The 19,898-nt window shown below is 48.3% G+C and overlaps 1 protein-coding gene across 2 annotated transcripts; it reads left to right on the top strand.

The window, feature by feature from the left end:
* The first annotated feature begins 7,918 nt into the window (after positions 1-7,918).
* On the top strand, positions 7,919-14,734 carry LOC148144681 (uncharacterized). Of its 2 annotated transcripts, none has more exons than XM_087975010.1 (2): positions 7,919-7,974; positions 12,421-14,734. In XM_087975010.1, the coding sequence occupies exon 2, from the start codon at positions 12,828-12,830 to the stop codon at positions 14,130-14,132; it is 1,305 nt and encodes a 434-aa protein (XP_087831136.1). In that variant the 5' UTR covers positions 7,919-7,974; positions 12,421-12,827; the 3' UTR covers positions 14,133-14,734. The 2 variants fall into 2 exon arrangements, with proteins under 2 accessions (XP_087831136.1, XP_087831137.1); XM_087975011.1 differs by lacking the exon at positions 7,919-7,974 and adding an exon at positions 8,071-8,168.
* Positions 14,735-19,898: the final 5,164 nt, after the last annotated feature.

Raw genomic sequence — 19,898 nt, 5'->3', positions numbered from 1 at the left:
CAACGAGGTTGGAGACCTTTGCCAGTCCAGTTCTTGACGAGCACGAACGAACCAGGCTCTACCCGTGACGAGGCTGAAAGGGTGGGAACATCACTGTAGGCCGCACGCTCCTGGGAGTAAAAGGCACGCATAACACTAGTTAGAGCAAGAACATAACGAATCATTGCTTCGGTCATGTGGTGGAAGTGGACTGGGAAGGGAGTTGAATCGTTCCAAGGGGTACGGAGGCGGTGACCAGAGAGACTCTCAGCTGGAGACTGTCGTGTCTTGCCCGGAGACATGGATCACATCTGGAATAAGGCCACAGGGATTAGCATAACCAGGAGAGGCCACACTCTGCCACTAATTTGGCAAGTTTAGTCTTGAGTCTGGTTAAAACATTCAACAAGGCCGGCCGCCTGAGGATAAGCTCCATGCAGTTGCCGACAAATACAAAGCTGGGAACAGAGTTCTCCGTTAATATTACCGACAAAGTGTGGTCCATTGTCCGAGCTAATGTACGCAGGTATACTGAAGCAGGGAATTATTTAAACAAAATCTTCACCACAGTCTCAGCAGTAGCATTAGGAGGAGGGAAGGCTTCAATCCACTTTGAAAAGACATCAGCAATAAGCATAACACATTTATAGCAACTCAACTCATTTCTCCAACTCAATGAAGTCCAGTTGAAGTGTCTCCAAGGGACCCTCCAGCAAGTGAGTTCTCGTAGAGATACTTGAACTAAGAGGTGGCGGATCGCCTACCCACTGACCTGTTTGATCACGTACAACATCCTGATCGGGAAAGCCACTGACAGAGTATCGATGCGATCTGGAATTATCTGAGATTATCCTGATGTCATCTGGTGCACCAGACCAGACACTTTCAACGTGGAGTCGCTTGAGCGATGGCATGAGCTGCCAGAGGAAGTGGTGGGTGCTGTTACAATGACAAGTTAAAAGGCTCCTGGACGGGCATCTGAATATTAAGGGTTCAGATGGGTCAGGGCCAAGTGATGGCAAATGCAACTGGAGTCATAGAGATGTACGTCACAGAAACAGACCCTTCGGTCCAACTCGTCCTTGCTGACAAGATAGCCAACCCAATTTAGTCCCAGCTGCCAGCTCCCGGCCCATATAGGGGCCAAGTGATGGCAAACATGACTAGATTAATTTAGGATATGTGGGCAGGTTGGGCCAAAGGGTCTGTTTCCGTGCTGTGTGACTGTAATTGTCTTCAGTGAAAGCAGAAGTGTGGTTGTGAAGACTGGACTTTCAGAGCATGTTCTGCCTGACTGGAAGCAGAAGAGTTTGACTGAAGTGTGTCGGTGTTAATGCCTTGATGTCTCATTTTGCTCCCACCTTCCCGGGGTTGATAACCATTTTGTGTCTGGTCCTTCCTCAAGAAGCTGCATTGCAGGTTCACCCTGAATTGACACTTTTTTTTTTGCTTCCCTCAATCAGACCTGCTCACTCTCAGCAGGATCCCAGTGTTGTTAAAGATATTAACTTTCGGGTGGAGTTATCCAAAATTCAGAGAGATGTCAGTCTTGATGTTTTTGCTTTTTCTGCCCCTGTAAGATCCTGAATCAGCTCCTTCAGGGGAATTAGTTAGAGCGGAGTGAGAACAGAGGGGGAGAGAGAGTGGGATGGTGCTTTCAATTTTGTGGAACAACAAAAGAATATTCCACAGAAAGTAGAATTACTTGTTCTGAATTTCTACCCTGCACTGATAGTGATGACTTTTGTAATCTCTTTTTGCAGAGTTTTTGAAAATCTGAAGAGGTAAGTTTCAAAATCAATGGATGAAGGGCTTATGCCCGAAACATTGACTCTCCTGCTCCTCAGATGCTGCCTGACCTGCTGTGCTTTTCCAGCGCTACATTTTTTGACTGACTCTCCAGCATCTGCAGTCCTCACTTTGATGTCAATGTCTGACAGTCACTCAATCCATTGGGACCGCAACGATTTTTGACTGTGATTTCTGTGAGAGGGACCAACGCTTTTTGGTTCCTGTTTGAGGACGTTTTCAGCATCAGTGGGACTGGACGAGAGACCCCACTGTTGCAGCACACTGTGCGTGGAGCCTGAAACAGTTATACGGCCTGGAAAGGGGATTTCATGGCACGGAGGGCTCTACACGTGTTTGTGTGCAGCTGAAGCTGTGGCCACGGAGAAACCTGAGGAATCCCGCCCTGTAGAGGAACCGTGGAAGTGTGGCGACTGTGGGAAAGGCTTCCGTGTCCCTTCTGCCCTGGAGACTCATCGGCGCAGTCACACCGGGGAGAGGCCATTCCCTTGCACCGACTGCGGGAAGGCCTTCAGCACATCCTCCCACCTGCTGACCCACCAGCGTGTACACCCTGAGGAGAGGCCCTTCAGCTGCCCCAAGTGCGGGAATGCCTTCAGCAATTCCTCTACCCTATTCGCCCACCAGCATGTCCACACGGGGGAGAGGCCGTTCAGCTGCCACAAGTGCGGGAAGGGCTTCACCTGCCCCTCCAGCCTGTGGAGCCACCAGCGGGTCCACACCAGGGAGAGGCCGTTCACCTGCTCTCAGTGCGGGAAGGGCTTCACCTACTCCTCCCACCTGCTGACCTGCCAGCAGGTCCACACGGGAGAGAGGGCCTTCAGCCGCCCCAAGTGCAGAAAGGGCTTCAGCACATCTTCCACCCTGCTGACGCATCAATGGATCCACACTGGAGAGAGGCCGTTCACCTGCTCTCAGTGCGGGAAGGGCTTCACCTACTCCTCCCACCTGTGGAATCACCAGCGAGTTCACGTGCCATCGCAGGGGGATTGAAGGAGTGACGGCTGAGTGCCATTATCGATTGTTAGGGAAGGGAACCGCCATTGTGGGAAAGAATTCACTCAGTCGTTCCACCTGCATCCTTTACCCGGTGTGGCTACACGTGACTCCAGACCCACAGCAGTCTGGTTGACTCTACACTGCCCCTTCCTGGCAAATGAGCAGGGAGAAACTTACTTGGAGACAGGGTATGGGTTTAAATTGCTGAGTGAGGCAATACTTCCTCCGGGTTACGGCTGTACCAAGGATCCGATTACAAAGGGACAACTGGGTGCTGGCCAATAGTAAAGACAGTGAGGGGGGTGGGACAGGGGAGGTGTGGTGTGTGCACTTTCACCTTGAGCTGTTCAAAAAGCAACTGCTTTTTCTCTGCCTTTTTGCTGGGGGGATCTGAAGCTGTAACAAAGTTGGGTTGCAATAAAGGTTACCTGAACTTACCACTGGGCTCAGATTCTCATTGAAAGCTTTGAGCTCCAAGAGGTTTTTGTTTTAAAGCTGCTCATTTCTTTCAGCCTCCTGCACTAAGTTTAGAACATAGAACAATTCAGCGCAGAACAGGCCCTCGATGTTGCGCCGACCTGTGAACTATTCTCAATTCGTCCCCCTACACTATCCCAAAATCAACCATGTGCTTATCTAAGGAATGTTTCAATCTCCCTAATGTGGCTGAGTTGACTACCTTAGCAGGTAGGGCATTCCACGCCCTTACCACTCTCTGCATAAAGAACCTGCCTCTGACATCTGTCTTAAATCTATCACCCTTCAATTTGTAGTTATGCCCCCTCGTACAAGCTGACGTCACTATCCTAGGAAAGAGTCTTTCACTGTCTACCCTATCCAATCCTCTGATCATCTTATATGTCTCTATCAAATCCCCTCTTAGCCTTCTTCTTTCCAATGAGAACAGACCCAAGTCTCTCAGCCTTTCCTCATAAGACCCTCCCTCCAGACCAGACAACAACCTGGTAAATCTCCTCTGCACCGTTTCCAATTCTTCCCACATCCTTCCTGAAATATGGGGACCAGAACTATACACAATATTCCAAGTGTGGCCGCACCAGCGTTTTGTATAGTTGCAGCGTGATATTGCAGTTCCGGAACTCAATCCCTCTCTGAACGAAACCTAACACACCGTATGCTTTCTTAACAGCACTGTCCACCTGCGTGGCAACTTTCAGGAATCTTTGTACATGGACTCCAAGATCACTGCCTTCCTGTTATTCTTCCCAAAGTGAATCACCTCACATTTAGCTGCATTGAACTCCATTTGCTACCTCTCAGCCCAATTTTGCAGTTTATCCAAGTCCCCCTGCAACCTATAACATTCTTCCAAACTGTCCAGTACTCCACCGACTTTAGTGTCATCTGCAAATTTACTAATCCATCCACCTATGCCTGCGTCTAAGTCATTTATAAAAGTGACAAACCGTAATAGTCCCAATACAGATCCTTGTGGCACACCACTAGTAACCGGACTCCAGGCTGAATATTTTGCATAAACCACCAATCGCTGCCTTCTTTCAGAAAGTCACTTTCTAATCCAAACTGCTAAATCACCCTCAATCCCATGCCTCTGCATTTTCTCCAACAACCTACCATGTAGAACCTTTACGGAGGTCCATGTCCACCATGTCAACTGCCCTATCCTCATCTACATGCTTGGTCACCTTCTCAAAAGACCCAATGAGGTTTGTGAGACACGATCTGCCCTTGATGAAACTATGGTGACTCTCTGAAATCAAATTGTTGATTGCTAGATGATTATAAATTCGATCTCTAATATTCCTTTCCAAAAGCTTTCCTTCAACAGAAGTAAGGCTCACTGGTCTATAATTACCTGGGTCATCTTCTTGAACAAGGGCACAACATTTGCAATCCTCCACTCTGGTACTAAACCTGTAGACAATGACGACTCAAATATCAAAGCCAAAGGTTCTGTGATCTCCTCCCTTGCTTCCCAGAGAAACCTCGGATAAATCTCATCTGGCCGAGGGCACTTGTCTACTTTCACTCCTTCTAGAATTGATAACACCTGTGTGCAACTAACCTTGATCCTTTCGAGTCTAATATCTCGTACCTCATTCTTCTCCTCTACAATATTCTCCTTTTCCTGAGTGAAGACTGATGAGAGATGTTCATTAACACCTCTCCAATCTCCACAGGGCCCACATTCAACTTCCCACTTCTGTCTTTGATTGGCCCTATTCCTACCCTAATCATCCTTTTATTCCTCACATACCTATAGAAAGCTTTAGGTTCTCCTTTATTCTATTTGGTAAAGACTGTTCATATCCTCTCTTTGCTTTTAACTCTCTCTTTAAATCCTTGCTAGCTGATCTGTAACTCTCCATCGAGTGTGACCTCTCGTCTCCTGTTTCTAGCCACCGTTGTACTATCCTTAACTAACAAGGCCACACCTCTCCCTCTTTTACCGCCTTGGCTGTTCTTAATGAAAGATCAAAACCCTGGAACCTGCAACATCCATTCCTCACCCTGCTCTGTCCATGTCTCCGAAATGGCCACAACATCCAAGTCCCGGGTACCTATCTGTGCTGCAAGCTCACCTACCTTATTGCGGATACTCTGGCGTTGAAGGAGACAACACTTCAAACCAGTTCGCTGTCTGCAAGCACATTCCTGTGACCCTGAAATCCTGTCCCTGTCCTTCCTACTCTCATCCTCCTGTGCATTGCAGCTACACCCCCGGTTCCCATCCCCCGCTGAGCTAGTTTAAACCCACTCGAATAGCTCCAGCAAATTTCCCACCCAGGATATTAGTACCCCTCTGGTTCAAGTGAAGACTGTCCTGTTTGTACAAGTCCCACCTTCCCCAGAATGAGCCCCAATTATCCAAAAACCTGAAACCCTCCCTCCTGCACCATCCTTGCAGCCACGTGTTCAGCTGATATCTCTCCCTATTCCTTGCCTTGCTATCACATGGCACGGGTAACAAACCAGAGATAACCACTCTGTTTGTTCTAGCCCTCAGCTTCCACCCGAGCTCCCTGAAATCCTGCCTTATATCCCTATCCCTCTTTCTGTGGGAGATTAGAAATGTTGTTTTTGCAGATGGGTGAGATGGGGTAGTGGGGGGAAGGGAAGTGAAATTCTTGTAGCATGTAGCAAACATAAGGCTACAACTTTAATGAATATAGAGGGTCTTTTCAAGAAAATAGTTTTAAGCTAGGAAATAACTTTAAAGTGTAGTGGACCACAAGAAGAAGCAGCAGGGGCATTTCACAATAAAGCTTATAGTATGAGAAGAGAAACTGGATAAAAGAACAAGCTGGAACAAACAAGGAACAAAGAATGCAGACAAGGACAGCAGGATGGCCAGATAAGAAAATAACTAACAAGTGGGGCAGAGTCACTTGAGCCACCACACGTAAAGGAGGGGCAGAGATAATGGAAAATGTAAAATTATGTCCCTTAGGAGAGGTTCCGATTGGGGAAGGTACAATCGGATATGTAAACACTCCCTTAACTAGCAGTGTAGGTCGGGTCTTTACAAAGGAAATGAAAAGTTTAATAGAGGATTCGGTTGGACTAGCCGAAGAATTAGAGCAATTCCTTGGGCCTAATTTATATACCTGGGGAGAACTGATGGCAATTTTAGGAACGTTATTTTCAGGGGAAGAACGAGGTATGATTCTGAGAGCGGCTTTGTAAGAATGGGAAAAAAGGCACCCAGTTGGGGAAGAAGGAGCCCCAGCAAAACAGAAATTCCCAAATGTTGACCCTCATTTGGAAAATAATGACAGAGAAGATAGTGAGTCAATGCGGGATCTATGAGAAATGAGAATATTAGGAATTAAAGAGGCGTCACCAAGATCATAAAACTTTGTTAAGGCCTTTGAAGTACGACAAGAGAAGGATGGAACCACTTCTGCATTTCTTAAAAGGCTCAAGGAGGCTACAAGGAAGTGTTTGGGAATGGATCCCAATAATCAGACAGCACAGGGACTCTTAAAGGTCCAGTTTGTAACTAAATCATGGTCGGACATACAAAAGAAATTACACAAATTAGATGGATGGAGTGAAAGACAGATGGAAGTGGTGTTACGAGAGGCACAGAAAGTGTGAAAAGGGAAGATGAGAAGCGGAAACAGAAAGCAAAAATGATGGTGGAGGCAGTAGAAGAAATAACAAAATGGAAACTGGGATCAATGGATAACAGGAAGGGTAGGGGAGGACACGAAAGACAAGGGTCAGATACCTGGGAAAGGAGGCAACAAACCAGAGATAACCACTCTGTTTGTTTTAGCCCTCAGCTTCCACCTTAGCTCCCTGAAAGCCTGCCTGGCATCCCTATACCTCTTTGTTTTGTGGTTAGCACTGCTGCCTCACAGCGCCAGAGCCCCGGGTTCAATTCCCCTCCCCCCCCTCCCACGTCTGCGCGGATATCCTCCCATAGTCCAAAGACGTGCAGGTTAAGGTGAATTGGCCAAGCTAAATTGCCCCGTAGTGTTAGGTGACGGGGAATGGGGCTGGGTGTTTTGCTCTTCGGCGGGTCGGTGTGGACTTGTTGGCCCGAAGGGCCTGTTTCCACACTGTAGGGAATCTGATCTAAAGTTCTGGAATTTATATATTGATGAACTGAAACCTGCAACCCATTCAAAAGATGAAGGACTCAGCAGTGGTCCAGGTTTGTTCCAAATATTGCATCGGTTGCATGACACTGTGATGTTTTGCAATTAATATGTGTCTTATGATCCTGCAGCACAGCTACCCGCAGAAGGAGCAGCGCTAGAGAAGCCAGTGCTCCCAAATACACCTGGGTGGGCGGGGTTTACCAGAAGGTGAGGGGTTTAGATTGGAGGGCGGGCGGAGCACATGGGCGGGGCGTGTCTCGTGAAAGAGTCGCGGGCTAGTAGGCGGGGCAAGGCGGCTATCCTGGAGGCGCGCGGCTCTGTGGACGGTTGCGCGTGAAGGCAGGGGGCGTGGTTTGACTCGCGCGGGGTCCGCGGAGTGAACGAACTGCGTTCGGAAGTGGCGGGGTTTACGAGCTTCGTTCGGAAGGGGCGGGGTTTACGAGCTGCGTCCGGAAGGGGCGGGGTTTACGATCTGCGTTCGGAAAGGGCGGGGTTTATGTGCCGCTTTGGCGGAGGAGGGGGCGTGCCCATCCCGAAGCCGGAAGTGTGCCCGTGGCCCGTTTCCTCCGCTGGAGCCTCGGCTGCAGCAACTAAGGTAAAGCTTTATCAATATTTCCTTTCACAGAGTTGGTATTTAATAATGCAATTCTTTTCAATCCATAGCAGATCAGCACTAAGAGTTAATTTTCTACGGGATTCAACAGCCTCAGCACTAAAATGGTCTCACAAGGGAACGGCTGTGAATGTGAACACTTGGTGTCCTGTTCACACAGATTCACTGATGCTGAGGTAAACGTTCTTAATTGCCTCACAGCATCCTGTTATCACTTGGTGAAACCAGGTGTCCCTATCTTTAAGTTCTCTCCTCTTTCTGAGCCTTCCTGCCGGTTTATTTTCTAGTGCAGTAAATGTATTCAATAATTCAGCATTACATTTTAGTCTGAATGTTTAAAGCCAAGTTTTTCAGGCTATAGACTTTATCACCCAGATGCCCATACCCTCATTCCTCCCTTTGATTGCACCGCGATCACTGAAAGAGAAGGCTAGTCCAAACGAATGCCCTTCAAGGTGGTCCAGCAATCAACATCCTGCAGAGTGGCACCACCATCTTCGCAGCTCATCTGGTCATATTTATCATCGCCATCGACACGTGTGGGTGAGCCATCGGATCGCAAAAGGAGCATCTTCTGGGGCAAATCTATATCACTAAGGGAGCTCATAAGCCTAGCAATTAAATGCCTAACAATACCAATACTGACAAACAAACATAGCTAAATTGATAAGCCAATTGTACCATGAGCCCGATCTGCAGTTTCCCCAACTGGTCCCTTCAGTCATTCTTTGAGGAGAAAGTGAGGTCTGCAGATGCTGGAGATCAGAGATGGAAATGTGTTGCTGGAAAAGCGCAGCAGGTCAGGCAGCATCTAGGGAACAGTAGAATCGACGTTTCGGGCATTAGCCCTTCTTCAGGATATTGATCAGGAAGAAGGGCTAATGCCCAAAACGTCGATTCTACTGTGCCCTAGATGCTGCCTGACCTGCTGCGCTTTTCCAGCAACACATTTCCATCCCTTCAGTCATTCTGTCAAGGAATGCCTGGATCTCTTCTTGTATCTTAGTAATATTGCCAGTGAGATCGGGAATGGCCATAGTGCATTTATCTTGGACAATGGTGCAGACCTCACCCTCCTCGGCAAGTATATAGTCGAAGGCACACCGATTCTGCACAGAGTAAAGACACAGGTCTGATAATCTCAGTTTACTCTGTTTCAGAGCCTCTTTAGTCTTATTTCCTCGAATGGTCAGGCCGCAAAAGAGGGAATTGCGGTTCTGTTGACTTGTCACCCCTGCCGATCCTTCCAACCCCAGGGTACTCTGGATTCCCCAGCCTATCGGGTGTCCTGTATTGTCACCCAGTCACTTGGGATCCTTCCAGTTGGAGCAAGGTTGGCTGAGACCGACCACTGCATCCTCCTCAGATGGAGGTTCCATCGACTTGTCCACTGGCCAGGACAAGGTACTGTTGTGGGAACAAGGGCTCCGATGGTGACCTTATGAGGGACATCTTTGCCATCCAGGACAAGGAAATTGGTAGCTTTACCTTAGCTGAAGAAATAATAATCTGGTTTGGTGTATATTAGGGAGAGTTTGTCAAAATAGGTTGCTAAAATGTTACAGCAAGGGGTCTGGTCAGGTCTACACGAGTAAAGGGTTGATGTTTTGCAAGAGGAGTTGCTTGAGCGCTGTAAAAAATGGGCCAAGTGACTCGAGCACTTGCACTGTATGGGAGACAATGGTCCTCAGAATGCTGTTCCCATTGGGCTCTCCCTTAGCTCTATTGTACATGGTCTTGGTGACAGTATCAGGTTCTGAAAAGAGAAAAGGCCTATAAATGCGCAAGGGAAGGGTTCCATTCCAGGTCCATGTGCCGCATAAGGCCTGCTGTACCAGTGTTACACCAGCTGTTTGTATACACAGACCGAAGGTATTGGAAAGTGATATTTCTCTTCACAGGTTCGGCAGTAGGAAGTCTGATGAATAGAATGGACGTGTCAAGTAAGTCATCTCCCGAAAGAGAGGAGTAACATACTACTGCCTCTGGGGTAAAGAGCGTTCTGTGGGCCTGTATAAATAAGTTGTTTGTGGATTGAGGAGATTCCCCTATCAGGCTTCCGTTTTCTCGAGTTGGCCCGACCTGCAAAATGGGATGGTGTTCCTGGGCGTCCTTAAAATATTTACCATAATAACGGGGTTGATCATTTTTATCCGCACGAGGCTTGCGTCTGCAGGTAAAATCAAAAAAACATGGTAACTCCCACTGATTTCTACTGTCCAGATGGACCATTTGGTCTTTCTGATGTAAGAGTCCATTGCAATAATCAATCTACAACGTTCCACATGTCAAAGGCGTCTGGTCTGCACTGGATGACATCTCCTCAGCATGGGTGGTGGATAATCCCTGATCATTCCTGGTCGCAGCCATACTTAGTGGCTTTCCCCATCAGGATGTTGTACGTGATCAGAAAGGTGAGGACATAGGCGATCCCCCACATGTCCCTCCTCTTAGTTCAAGTATCTGTAATAAGATTAACATGAGAACAACAGCAAGATTCAAAAACCCAACTGGACAGGGTCCACTCCTTTTGTTGGGATTCCAGGATTCTCTCCACCTCTTCCCCCGTTTTGATTGGTGCGGTCAATCAATTTCCAGTGGTGCAGGTGGACCCAAGCTGAGTGCCCAGCGACTGTGACCGCTGTAGGGATGGGAAGTAAAACCTGGAAGGGGCCATCCCAACGAGAATGGAGACCTTTGCCAGTCCAGTTCTTGACGAGCACCAACGAACCAGGGTCTACCCGTGACAAGGCTGAAAGGGAGGGAACATCACTGTAGGCCCCACGCTCCTGGGAGTGAAAGGCACGCGTAACACTAGTTAGAGCAAGAACACAACCAATCATTGCTTCGGTCATGTAGTGGAAGTGGACTGAGAAGGGAGCCGAATCGTTGCAAGGAGTACGGAGGGGGTGACCAGAGAGACACTCAGCTGGAGACAGTCGTGTCTTGCCCGCAGACATGAATCGCATCTGGAATAAGGCCACAGGGATTAGCATAACCAGGAGAGGCCACACTCTGCCACTAATTTGGCAAGTTTAGTCTTGAGTCTGGTTAAAACATTCAACAAGGTCGGCCTCCTGAGGATGATAAGCACCATGCAGTTGCTGACAAATACAAAGCTGGGAACAGAGTTCTCCGTTAATATTACCTACAAAGTGTAGTCCATTGTCCGAGCTAATGCACCCAGGTATACTGAAGCAGGGAATTATTTCCTTAAACAAAATCTTCACCACAGTCTCAGCAGTAGCGTTAGGAGGAGGTTAGGCTTCAATCCACTTCGAAAAGACATCAACAATAAGCAAAACACATTTATAGCAACTCAACTCATTTCTACAACTCAATGAAGTCCAATTGAAGTGCCTCCAAGGGACCCTCCAGCAAAGGAGTTCTCGTAGAGATACTTGAACTAAGAGGTTGGGGATCGCCTACCCACTAACCTGTTTGATCACGTACAGCATCCTGATCGGGAAAGCCACTGACTGAGTATCGATGTGATCTGGAATGATCTGAGATTATCCTGATGTCATCTGGTGCACCAGACCAGACGCTTTCAACGTGAAGTCGCTTGAACGATGGCGTGAGCTGCCAGAGGAAGTGGTGGGTGCTGTTACAATGACAAGTTAAAAGGCTCCTGGACGGGCATCTGAATATGAAGGGTTCAGTTGTGTCAGGGCCAAGTGATGGCAAATGCAACTGGAGTCATAGAGATGTACGTCACAGAAACAGACCCTTCGGTCCAACCCGTCCTTGCTGACAAGATAGCCAACCCAATTTAGTCCCAGTTGCCAGCATCCGGCCCAGATAGAGGCCAAGTGATGGCAAACGTGACTAGATTGATTTAGGATATCTGGGCAGATTGGGCCAAACGGTCTGTTTCCGTGCTGTATGATTCTAATTGTCTTCAGTGAAAGCAGAAGTGTGGTTATGAAGACTGGATTTTCAGAGCATGTTTTGCCCTGACTGGAAGCAGAAGAGTTTGACTGAAGTGTGTCGGTGTTAATGTCTTGATGTCTCATTTTGCTCCCACCTTCCCGGGGTTGATAACCATTTTGTGTCTGGTCCTTCCTCAAGAAGCTGCGTTGCAGGTTTACCCTGAATTGACACTTTCTTTTTGCTTCCCAAAATCAGACCTGCTCACTCTCAGCAGTATCCCAGTGTTGTGAAAGATATTAACTTTCAGGTGGAGGTATCCAAAATTCAGAGAGATGTCAGTCTTGATGTTTTTGCTTTTTCTGCCCCTGTAAGATCCTGAATCAGCACCTTCAGGGGAATTAGTTAGAGCGGAGTGAGAGCAGAGGGGGAGAGAGAGTGGGATGGTGCTTTCAATTTTGTGGAACAACAAAAGAATATTCCACAGAAAGTAGAATTGCTTGTTCTGAATTTCTACCCTGCACTGATAGTGATGGCTTTTGTAATCTCTTTTTACAGAGTATTTGAAAATCTGAAGACTGAAGTTTCAAAATCAACAGATGAAGGGCTTACACCTGAACCATTGACTCTCCTGCTCCTCAGATGCTGCCTGACCTGCTGTGCTTTTCCAGCGCTACATTTTTTGACTGACTCTCCAGCGTCTGCAGTCCTCACTTTGATGTCAATGTCTGACAGTCATTCAATCCATCGGGACCGCAACGATTTTTGACTGTGATTTCTGTGAGAGGGACCAACGCTTTTTGGTTCCTGTTTGAGGACGTTTTCAGCATCAGTGGGACTGGACGAGAGCCCCCACTGTTGCAGCGCACTGTGTGTGGAGCCTGAAACAGTTATGTGGCCTGGAAAGGGGATTTCATGGCACGGAGGGGCTCTACACGTGTTTGTGTGCAGCTGAAGCTGTGGCCATGGAGAAACCTGAGGAATCCCGCCCTGTAGAGGAACCGTGGAAGTGTGACGACTGTGGGAAAGGCTTCCGTGTCCCGTCTGCCCTGGAGACTCATCGGCGCAGTCACACCGGGGAGAGGCCATTCCCTTGCACCGACTGCGGGAAAGCCTTCAGACATTCCTCCCACCTGTTGGCCCACCAGCGGGTCCACACGGGGGAGAGGCCCTTCAGCTGCCCAGAGTGCGGGAAGGCCTTTACCCAGGCCTCCACCCTGCTGAGGCACAAGCGGGTCCACACGGGGGAAAGGCCTTTCAGCTGCCCCGAGTGCGGGAAGGCCTTCAGCAATTCGTCCACCCTGTTGACCCACCAGCATGTACACACGGGGGAGAGGCCCTTCAATTGCCCTGAATGCAGGATGGCCTTTACCCAGGTCTCCAACCTGCTGAGGCACCAGCGTGTCCACACGGGGGAAAGGCCCTTCAGTTGCCCTGAATGCGGGAAGGCCTTCAGCGATTCCTCCACCCTGCGGAGTCACCGGCATGTCCACACGGGGGAGATGCCGTTCACCTGCTCTCAGTGTGGGAAGGGCTTCACCTGCTCCTCCAATCTGCGGAGCCACCAGCGTATCCACACAGGGGAGAGGCCCTTCAGCTGCCCCAAGTGCGGGAAGGCCTTCAGCAATTCCTGCGCCCTGTTGAGGCACCAGCATGTCCACACCGGGGAGGGGCCGTTCACCTGCTCTCGGTGCGGGAAGGGCTTCACCTGCTCCTCCACCCGGCAGAGCCACCAGCGGATCCACACAGGGGAGAGACCCTTCAGCTGCTCTCAGTGCGGGAAGGCCTTTACCCACGTCTCCTCCCTTATGACCCACCAGCGTATCCACACGGGGGAGAGGCCATTCACCTGCTCTCAATGCGGGAAGGGCTTCACCTGCTCCTTCAACCTCCAGACCCACCAGCGGGTCCACACGGGGGAGAGGCCCTTTAACTGCCCAGAGTGCGGGAAGGCCTTTACCCAGGTCTCCACCCTGCTGAGGCACCAGCGGGTCCACACGGGGGAGAGGCCCTTCAGCTGCCCCGAGTGCAGGAAGGGCTTCAGGTATTCCTCCACCCTGCTGACCCACCGGCGGGTCCACACGGGGGAGAGGCCCTTCAGCTGCCCAGAGTGCGGGAAGGCCTTTACCCAGGTCTCCACCCTGCTGAGGCACCAGCGGATCCACACCGGAGAGAGGCCGTTCACTTGCTCTCAGTGCGGGAAGGGCTTCACCTACTCCTCCAACCTGCGGAAACACCAGCGAGTTCACGTGCCATCGCAGGGGGATTGAAGAAGTGACGGCCGAGAGCCATTATCGATTGGACTATCAACCCGGTTCTGGGGACTCCCGGGTTTGACTCCCCCCACTACAGATGGCAGAATTGGCATTCGGTCAGAAATGTGGAGTTCGGAATCTAACGATGAGACTGTTTCAGGGAGGGGGTGGTGCGGGGGAGAAAGCCCCCATCTGATTCACTCTCTCCCTTGTTCGGGAAGGGAACCGCCATTGTGGGAAAGGATTCACTCAGTCGTTCCAGCTGCATCCTTTACCCGGTCTGCCCTACACGTGACTCCAGACCCACAGCAGTCTGGTTGACACTACACTGCCCCTTCCTGGCAAATGAGCGGGGAGAAACTTACTTGGAGACAGGGTATGGGTTGAAATTGCTGATGAGGCAATACTTCCTCCGGGTTACGGCTGTACCAAGGATCCGATTACAAAGGGACAACTTGGTGCTGGCCAATAGTAAAGACAGTGAGGGGGGGTGGGACAGGGGAGGTGTGGTGTGTGCACTTTGACCTTGAGGTGCTCAAAAAGCAACTGCTTTTTCTCTGCCTTTTTGCTGGGGGGGATCTGAAGCTGTAACAAAGTTGGGTTGCAATAAAGGTTACATGAACTTACCACTGGGCTCAGACTCTCATTGAAAGCTTTGAGCTCCAAGAGGTTTTTGTTTTAAAGCTGCTCATTTCTTTCAGCCTCCTGCACTAAGTTTAGAACAAAGAACATAGAACAATACAGCGCACAACAGGCCCTTCAGCCCTCGATGTTACACAACCTGTGAACTATTCTCAGCTCGTTCCCTGATACTATCCCAAAATCAACCATGCGCTTATCTAAGGAATGTTTAAATCTCCCTAATGTGGCTGAGTTGACTACCTTAGCAGGTAGGGCATTCCACACCCTTACCACTCTCTGCATAAAGAACTTGCCTCTGACATCTGTCTTAAATCTATCACCCTTCAATTTGTAGTTATGCCCCCTCGTACAAGCTGACGTCACTATCCTAGGAAAGAGTCTTTCACTGTCTACCCTATCTAATCCTCTGATCATCTTATATGTCTCTATCAAATCACCTCTTAGCCTCCTTCTTTCCAATGAGAACGGACCCAAGTCTCTCAGCCTTTCCTCATCAGACCCTCCCTCCAGACCAGGCAACAACCTGGTAAATCTCTTCTGCACCGTTTTCAATGCTTCCCGCATCCTTCCTGAAATATGGGGGCCAGAACTATACACAATATTCCAAGCGTTTTGTATAGTTGCAGCGTGATATTGCGGTTCCCCGGAACTCAATCCCTCTACGAACGAAACCTAACACACTGTATGCCTTCTTCACAGCACTATCCACCTGAGTGGCAACTTTCAGGGATCTATGCACATGGACTCCAAGATCACTGGCTTCCTGTTATTCTTCCCAAAGTGAATCACCTCACATTTAGCTGCATTGAACTCCATTTGCCACCTCTCAGCCCAATTCTGCTAATCCATCCACCTCTGCCTGCACCTAAGTAATTTTAAAAATGACAAACCGCAGTAGTCCCAAAACAGATCCTTGTGGCACACCACTAGTAACCGGACTCCAGGCTGAATATTTTCCATAAACCACCACTCGCTGCCTTCTTTCAGAATGCCAGTTTCTAATCCAAACTGCTAAATCACCCTCAATCCCATGCCTCTGCATTTTCTCCAACATCCTACCATGTGGAACCTTTACGGAGGTCCATGTACACCACGTCAACTGCCCTATCCTCATCTACATGCTTGGTCACCTTCTCAAAAAACTCAATAAGGTTTGTGAGCCACGATCTGCCCTTGATGAAACCATGTTGACTATCTGAAATCAAATTGTTGCTTGCTAGATTATTATAAATCCGATCTCTAATATTCCTTTCCAAAAGCTTTCCTTCAACAGAAGTAAGGCTCACTGGTCTATAATTACCTGGGTCATCTCTGCTGCCCTTCTTGAACAAGGGCACAACATTTGCAATCCTCCACTCTGGTACTAAGCCTGTAGACAATAACAACTCAAATATCAAAGCCAAAGGCTCTGCTATCTCCTCCCTTGCTTCCCAGAGAAACCTCGGATAAATCCCATTGGGCTCAGGGCACTTGTCTACTTTCACTCCTTCTAGAATTGATAACACCTGTGTGCAACTAACCTTGATCCTTTCGAGTCTAATATCTCGTACCTCATTCTTCTCCTCTACAATATTCTCCTTTTCCTGAGTGAAGACCGATGAGAGATATTCTTTAACACCTCTCCAATCTCCACAGGGCCCACATTCAACTTCCCACTTCTGTCTTTGATTAGCCCTATTCCTACCCTAATCATCCTTTTATTCCTCACATACCTATAGAAAGCTTTAGGGTTCTCCTTTATTCTATTTGTTAAGGACTGTTCATGTCCTCTCATTGCTCTTAACTCTCTCTTGAAATCCTTCCTAGCTAATCTGTGACTCTCCATCGCCTCATCTGAACCATCTTGCCTCATCAACACATAAGCCTCCTTCTTCTTTGTAACAAGAGATGCAATTTCTGTTGTAAACCACGGTCCCCTTACCTTATCACTTCCTCCCTGCCTGACAGGGACATACCTATATCTGTTCCTTAAACCAGCTCCACATTTCAATTGTTCCCATTCCCTGCATTTTGCTACCCTATTCTATGCATTCTAAGTCTTGCCTAATTGCATTATAATTGCCCTTGCCCCATCGATAACTCTTGACCTGCGGCATGTTCCTATCCCTTTACATCGCTAAATGAAACCTAACTGAATTATGGTCACTCTCTCCAAAGTGTTCACCTTCCACTAAATCAAACATCTGGCCTGGTTCATTTGCCAAGCACCAGATCCAGAGTGACCTCCCCTCTTGTCGGCCTTCGACATACTGTGTCAGAAAGCCCTCCTGCGCACACTGGACAAAAACTGATCCATACGACGTACTAGAGTGAAAGCATTTCCAGTCAATGTTGGGGAAGTTAAAGTCCCCCATAATGACCACCCTGTTCCTTTCACTCCTACCCAGAATAATTTTGCTAATCCCCTCTTCCACCTCCCTGGATCTCTGCGGAGGCCGATAAAAAAACTCCAAGCAGTGTGACCTCTCCTCTCCTGTTTCTAACCTCAGCCCACATTACCTGAGTAGATGAGTCCTCATCAAAAGTTCTGTCAGCCACCGTTATACTTTCCTTGACTAACAAGGCCACGCTTCTCCCTCTTTTACCGCCTTGGCTGTTCTTAATGAAAGATCAAAACCCTGGAACCTGCAACATCCATTCCTCACCCTGCTCTCCATGTCTCCGAAATGGCCACAACATCCAAGTCCCAGGTACCTATCCGTGCTGCAAGCTCACCTACCTTATTGCGGATACTCTGGCGTTGAAGGACACACACTTCAAATCACTTCACTGTCTGCCAGCACATTCCTGTGACCCTGAAATCCTGTCCCTGTCCTTCCTACTCTCATCCTCCTGTGCATTGCAGCTACACCCACCGGTTCCCATCCCCCTGCTGAGCTAGTTTAAACCCACCCGAATAGCACCAGCAAATTTCCCACCCAGGATATTAGTACCCCTCTGGTTCAAGTGAAGACTGTCCTGTTTGTACAAGTCCCACCTTCCCCAGAATGAGCCCCAATTATCCAAAAACCTGAAACCCTCCCTCCTGCACCATCCTTGCAGCCATGTGTTCAGCTGATATATCTCCCTATTCCTTGCCTTGCTATCACGTGGCATGGGTAACAAACCAGAGATAACCACTCTGTTTGTTCTAGCCCTCAGCTTCCACCCTAGCTCCCTGAAATCCTGCCTTACATCCCTATCCCTCTTTCTGTGGGAGATTAGAAATGTTGTTTTTGCAGATGGGTGAGGGGGTGTAGTAGGGGGAAGGGAAGCGGAATTCTTGTAGCATGTAGCATACATAAGGCTACGACTTTAATGAATATAGAGGGTCTTTTAAAGAAAATAGTTTTAAGCTAGGGAATAACTTTAAAGTGTTGTAGTGGACCACAAAAAGAAGCAGCAGGGGTATTTCACAATAAAGCTGAAGTATACTGATTCCGCAATAAAGTGATTCCGCAATTTGTAAACTGAATAAGAAAGCTAACATGCTCTGTTTTGGCGCGCATTTCTGCTTGATTGCAGAAGCGTCCAGTACTTAGAAGACTGTAATAAATTGTTCTTGTTTCCAAGGCTTTGTCTCAGGCTGATTGATTTGTGAGTGAGTTCTGTTCCACACAATTGGGGGCCTCGTTCCGGGATCCAGGACTCAGACCGCTCGACACTCTTGGGATGACCGGGGAGGTGTACCTCGCCGATTTCGGTGATCTCCGACTCCCTTGCTTGTCGTTCGCGGTTTGGGCGAGTACGATCCGGACTGGGAGACCCTGGAAACAAGGCGGGCAGACGCGGCGGGTTAGGTCGAGCAGCTCTTGTGCACAGGACCCGGGTAGGGAAAGGTCTTAAAGGATATATCCGGGCGACCGGGGGCAGCGGTATTTGCAGCAAGAATTGCTGCGGGACGGGGCACACCGAAATGACCAGGTAACTCTGTGCACAGACCAAGGTCAGAAGAGAGACCTTTTATGTCTTGCCTTGGTGGTCAGGACATATAAAAGTATGGGGAATTGGTGATATATAAAATTAAGCATATGTCAATGGAAAACAGCCAGTGTCAGAAGGGCTAGTAGTTGAAGGGCTACTGAGGATGCCCTTCATAACTAACTTATGACCAGACGTCCAGATGAATATTCAAAAGCTAGAGGAGTCGTTGCGGAAAGCTCAAAGTGTCTGTGAGACACGGTGTCTGTGTGTGTGTGTGTGAGAGAGAGAAAGAGCTGTACAGCAACTAGAAAGTTTAACCCGGTGTGATTTGGTTTGAATGCACATTTGTTTGTTGGTGATTGAATGTTTCTGCTTTGTTCCCTGGAGCTTGAGATCCGGGACTGTTTTGAATCTGATTTCTACTATGGAAATTTTAACATGATTTCTCTTAACGTTAAGGATTTTACAGATAATGAAATAAAGTGTTAACTCCTGTTCTTTTTACAGGTCATGACTGCCTTACTATCAGTTTCTAACTAATCTCTTTTATCCTTACATAAAAGTGATTTATGGAGAACAGTTGAAGTCTCAAAAAGCATATAGTTGGTCAGATTAATTGGACGAGTAAGGTGTCTAGTTAGGACCCTGAAGGGGGTGTGGAAGAAGGTGACACTGGACCTCGTTAAGATTAATTAAATTAGCAACAATGGGAGGCACGGGAAGTTGCCTGGGTAACGATCGATCTGTAAATAACGTTAAAGGGGAATATATTTCACCCGACAGTCCTTTGGGGAGAATGTTGGGAAATTGGGAACACAACTCCCGGACGTGGGGGAAAGATAAGGCTACAATGGTAAACTATTGTTGTTTTGTCTGGACTAGATAAAATATTAAGGCGCCTGGTATTTTTTGGCCCAAATATGGGTCCGATGAGGATTGGCTGTGTCAAGATCTTAATATATATGTCAATCGGAAAGAAGCGTACAGTCAAAAAGAGTCCGATTATGCGGTTTGTTGGATAGGGAGCGCGGGAGTAAAATTATGTCCCATGAATAGGGAGGAATCAGGGAAAGAACAGAAAAAGAATGAACAAGGGAAGCCACAATGGGATCCGTTGATGTGCTTGCCGCCCCCATATACTACTCCCCGGAACGAGCCTACAGCTCCCGAAGTAGAACCGTGTCCAGACACAGAAATTGGAACGGACTCTGAACTAAAAGATGCAGAACCTGGGGG

This window comes from Chiloscyllium plagiosum, unplaced genomic scaffold, assembly GCF_037043375.1.
Source record: "Chiloscyllium plagiosum isolate Xiang-an unplaced genomic scaffold, Cpla_swu_hap1 HiC_scaffold_27, whole genome shotgun sequence".
In the NCBI taxonomy this organism is placed as follows: domain Eukaryota; kingdom Metazoa; phylum Chordata; class Chondrichthyes; order Orectolobiformes; family Hemiscylliidae; genus Chiloscyllium; species Chiloscyllium plagiosum.
This window is presented reverse-complemented; position numbering and strand designations above follow the sequence as displayed.

What these genes read in the sequence shown, in the direction of transcription:
- LOC148144681 (XM_087975010.1), top strand. Translation starts at nt 12,828, where the DNA reads ATGGAGAAACCTGAGGAATCCCGCCCTGTAGAGGAACCGTGGAAGTGT.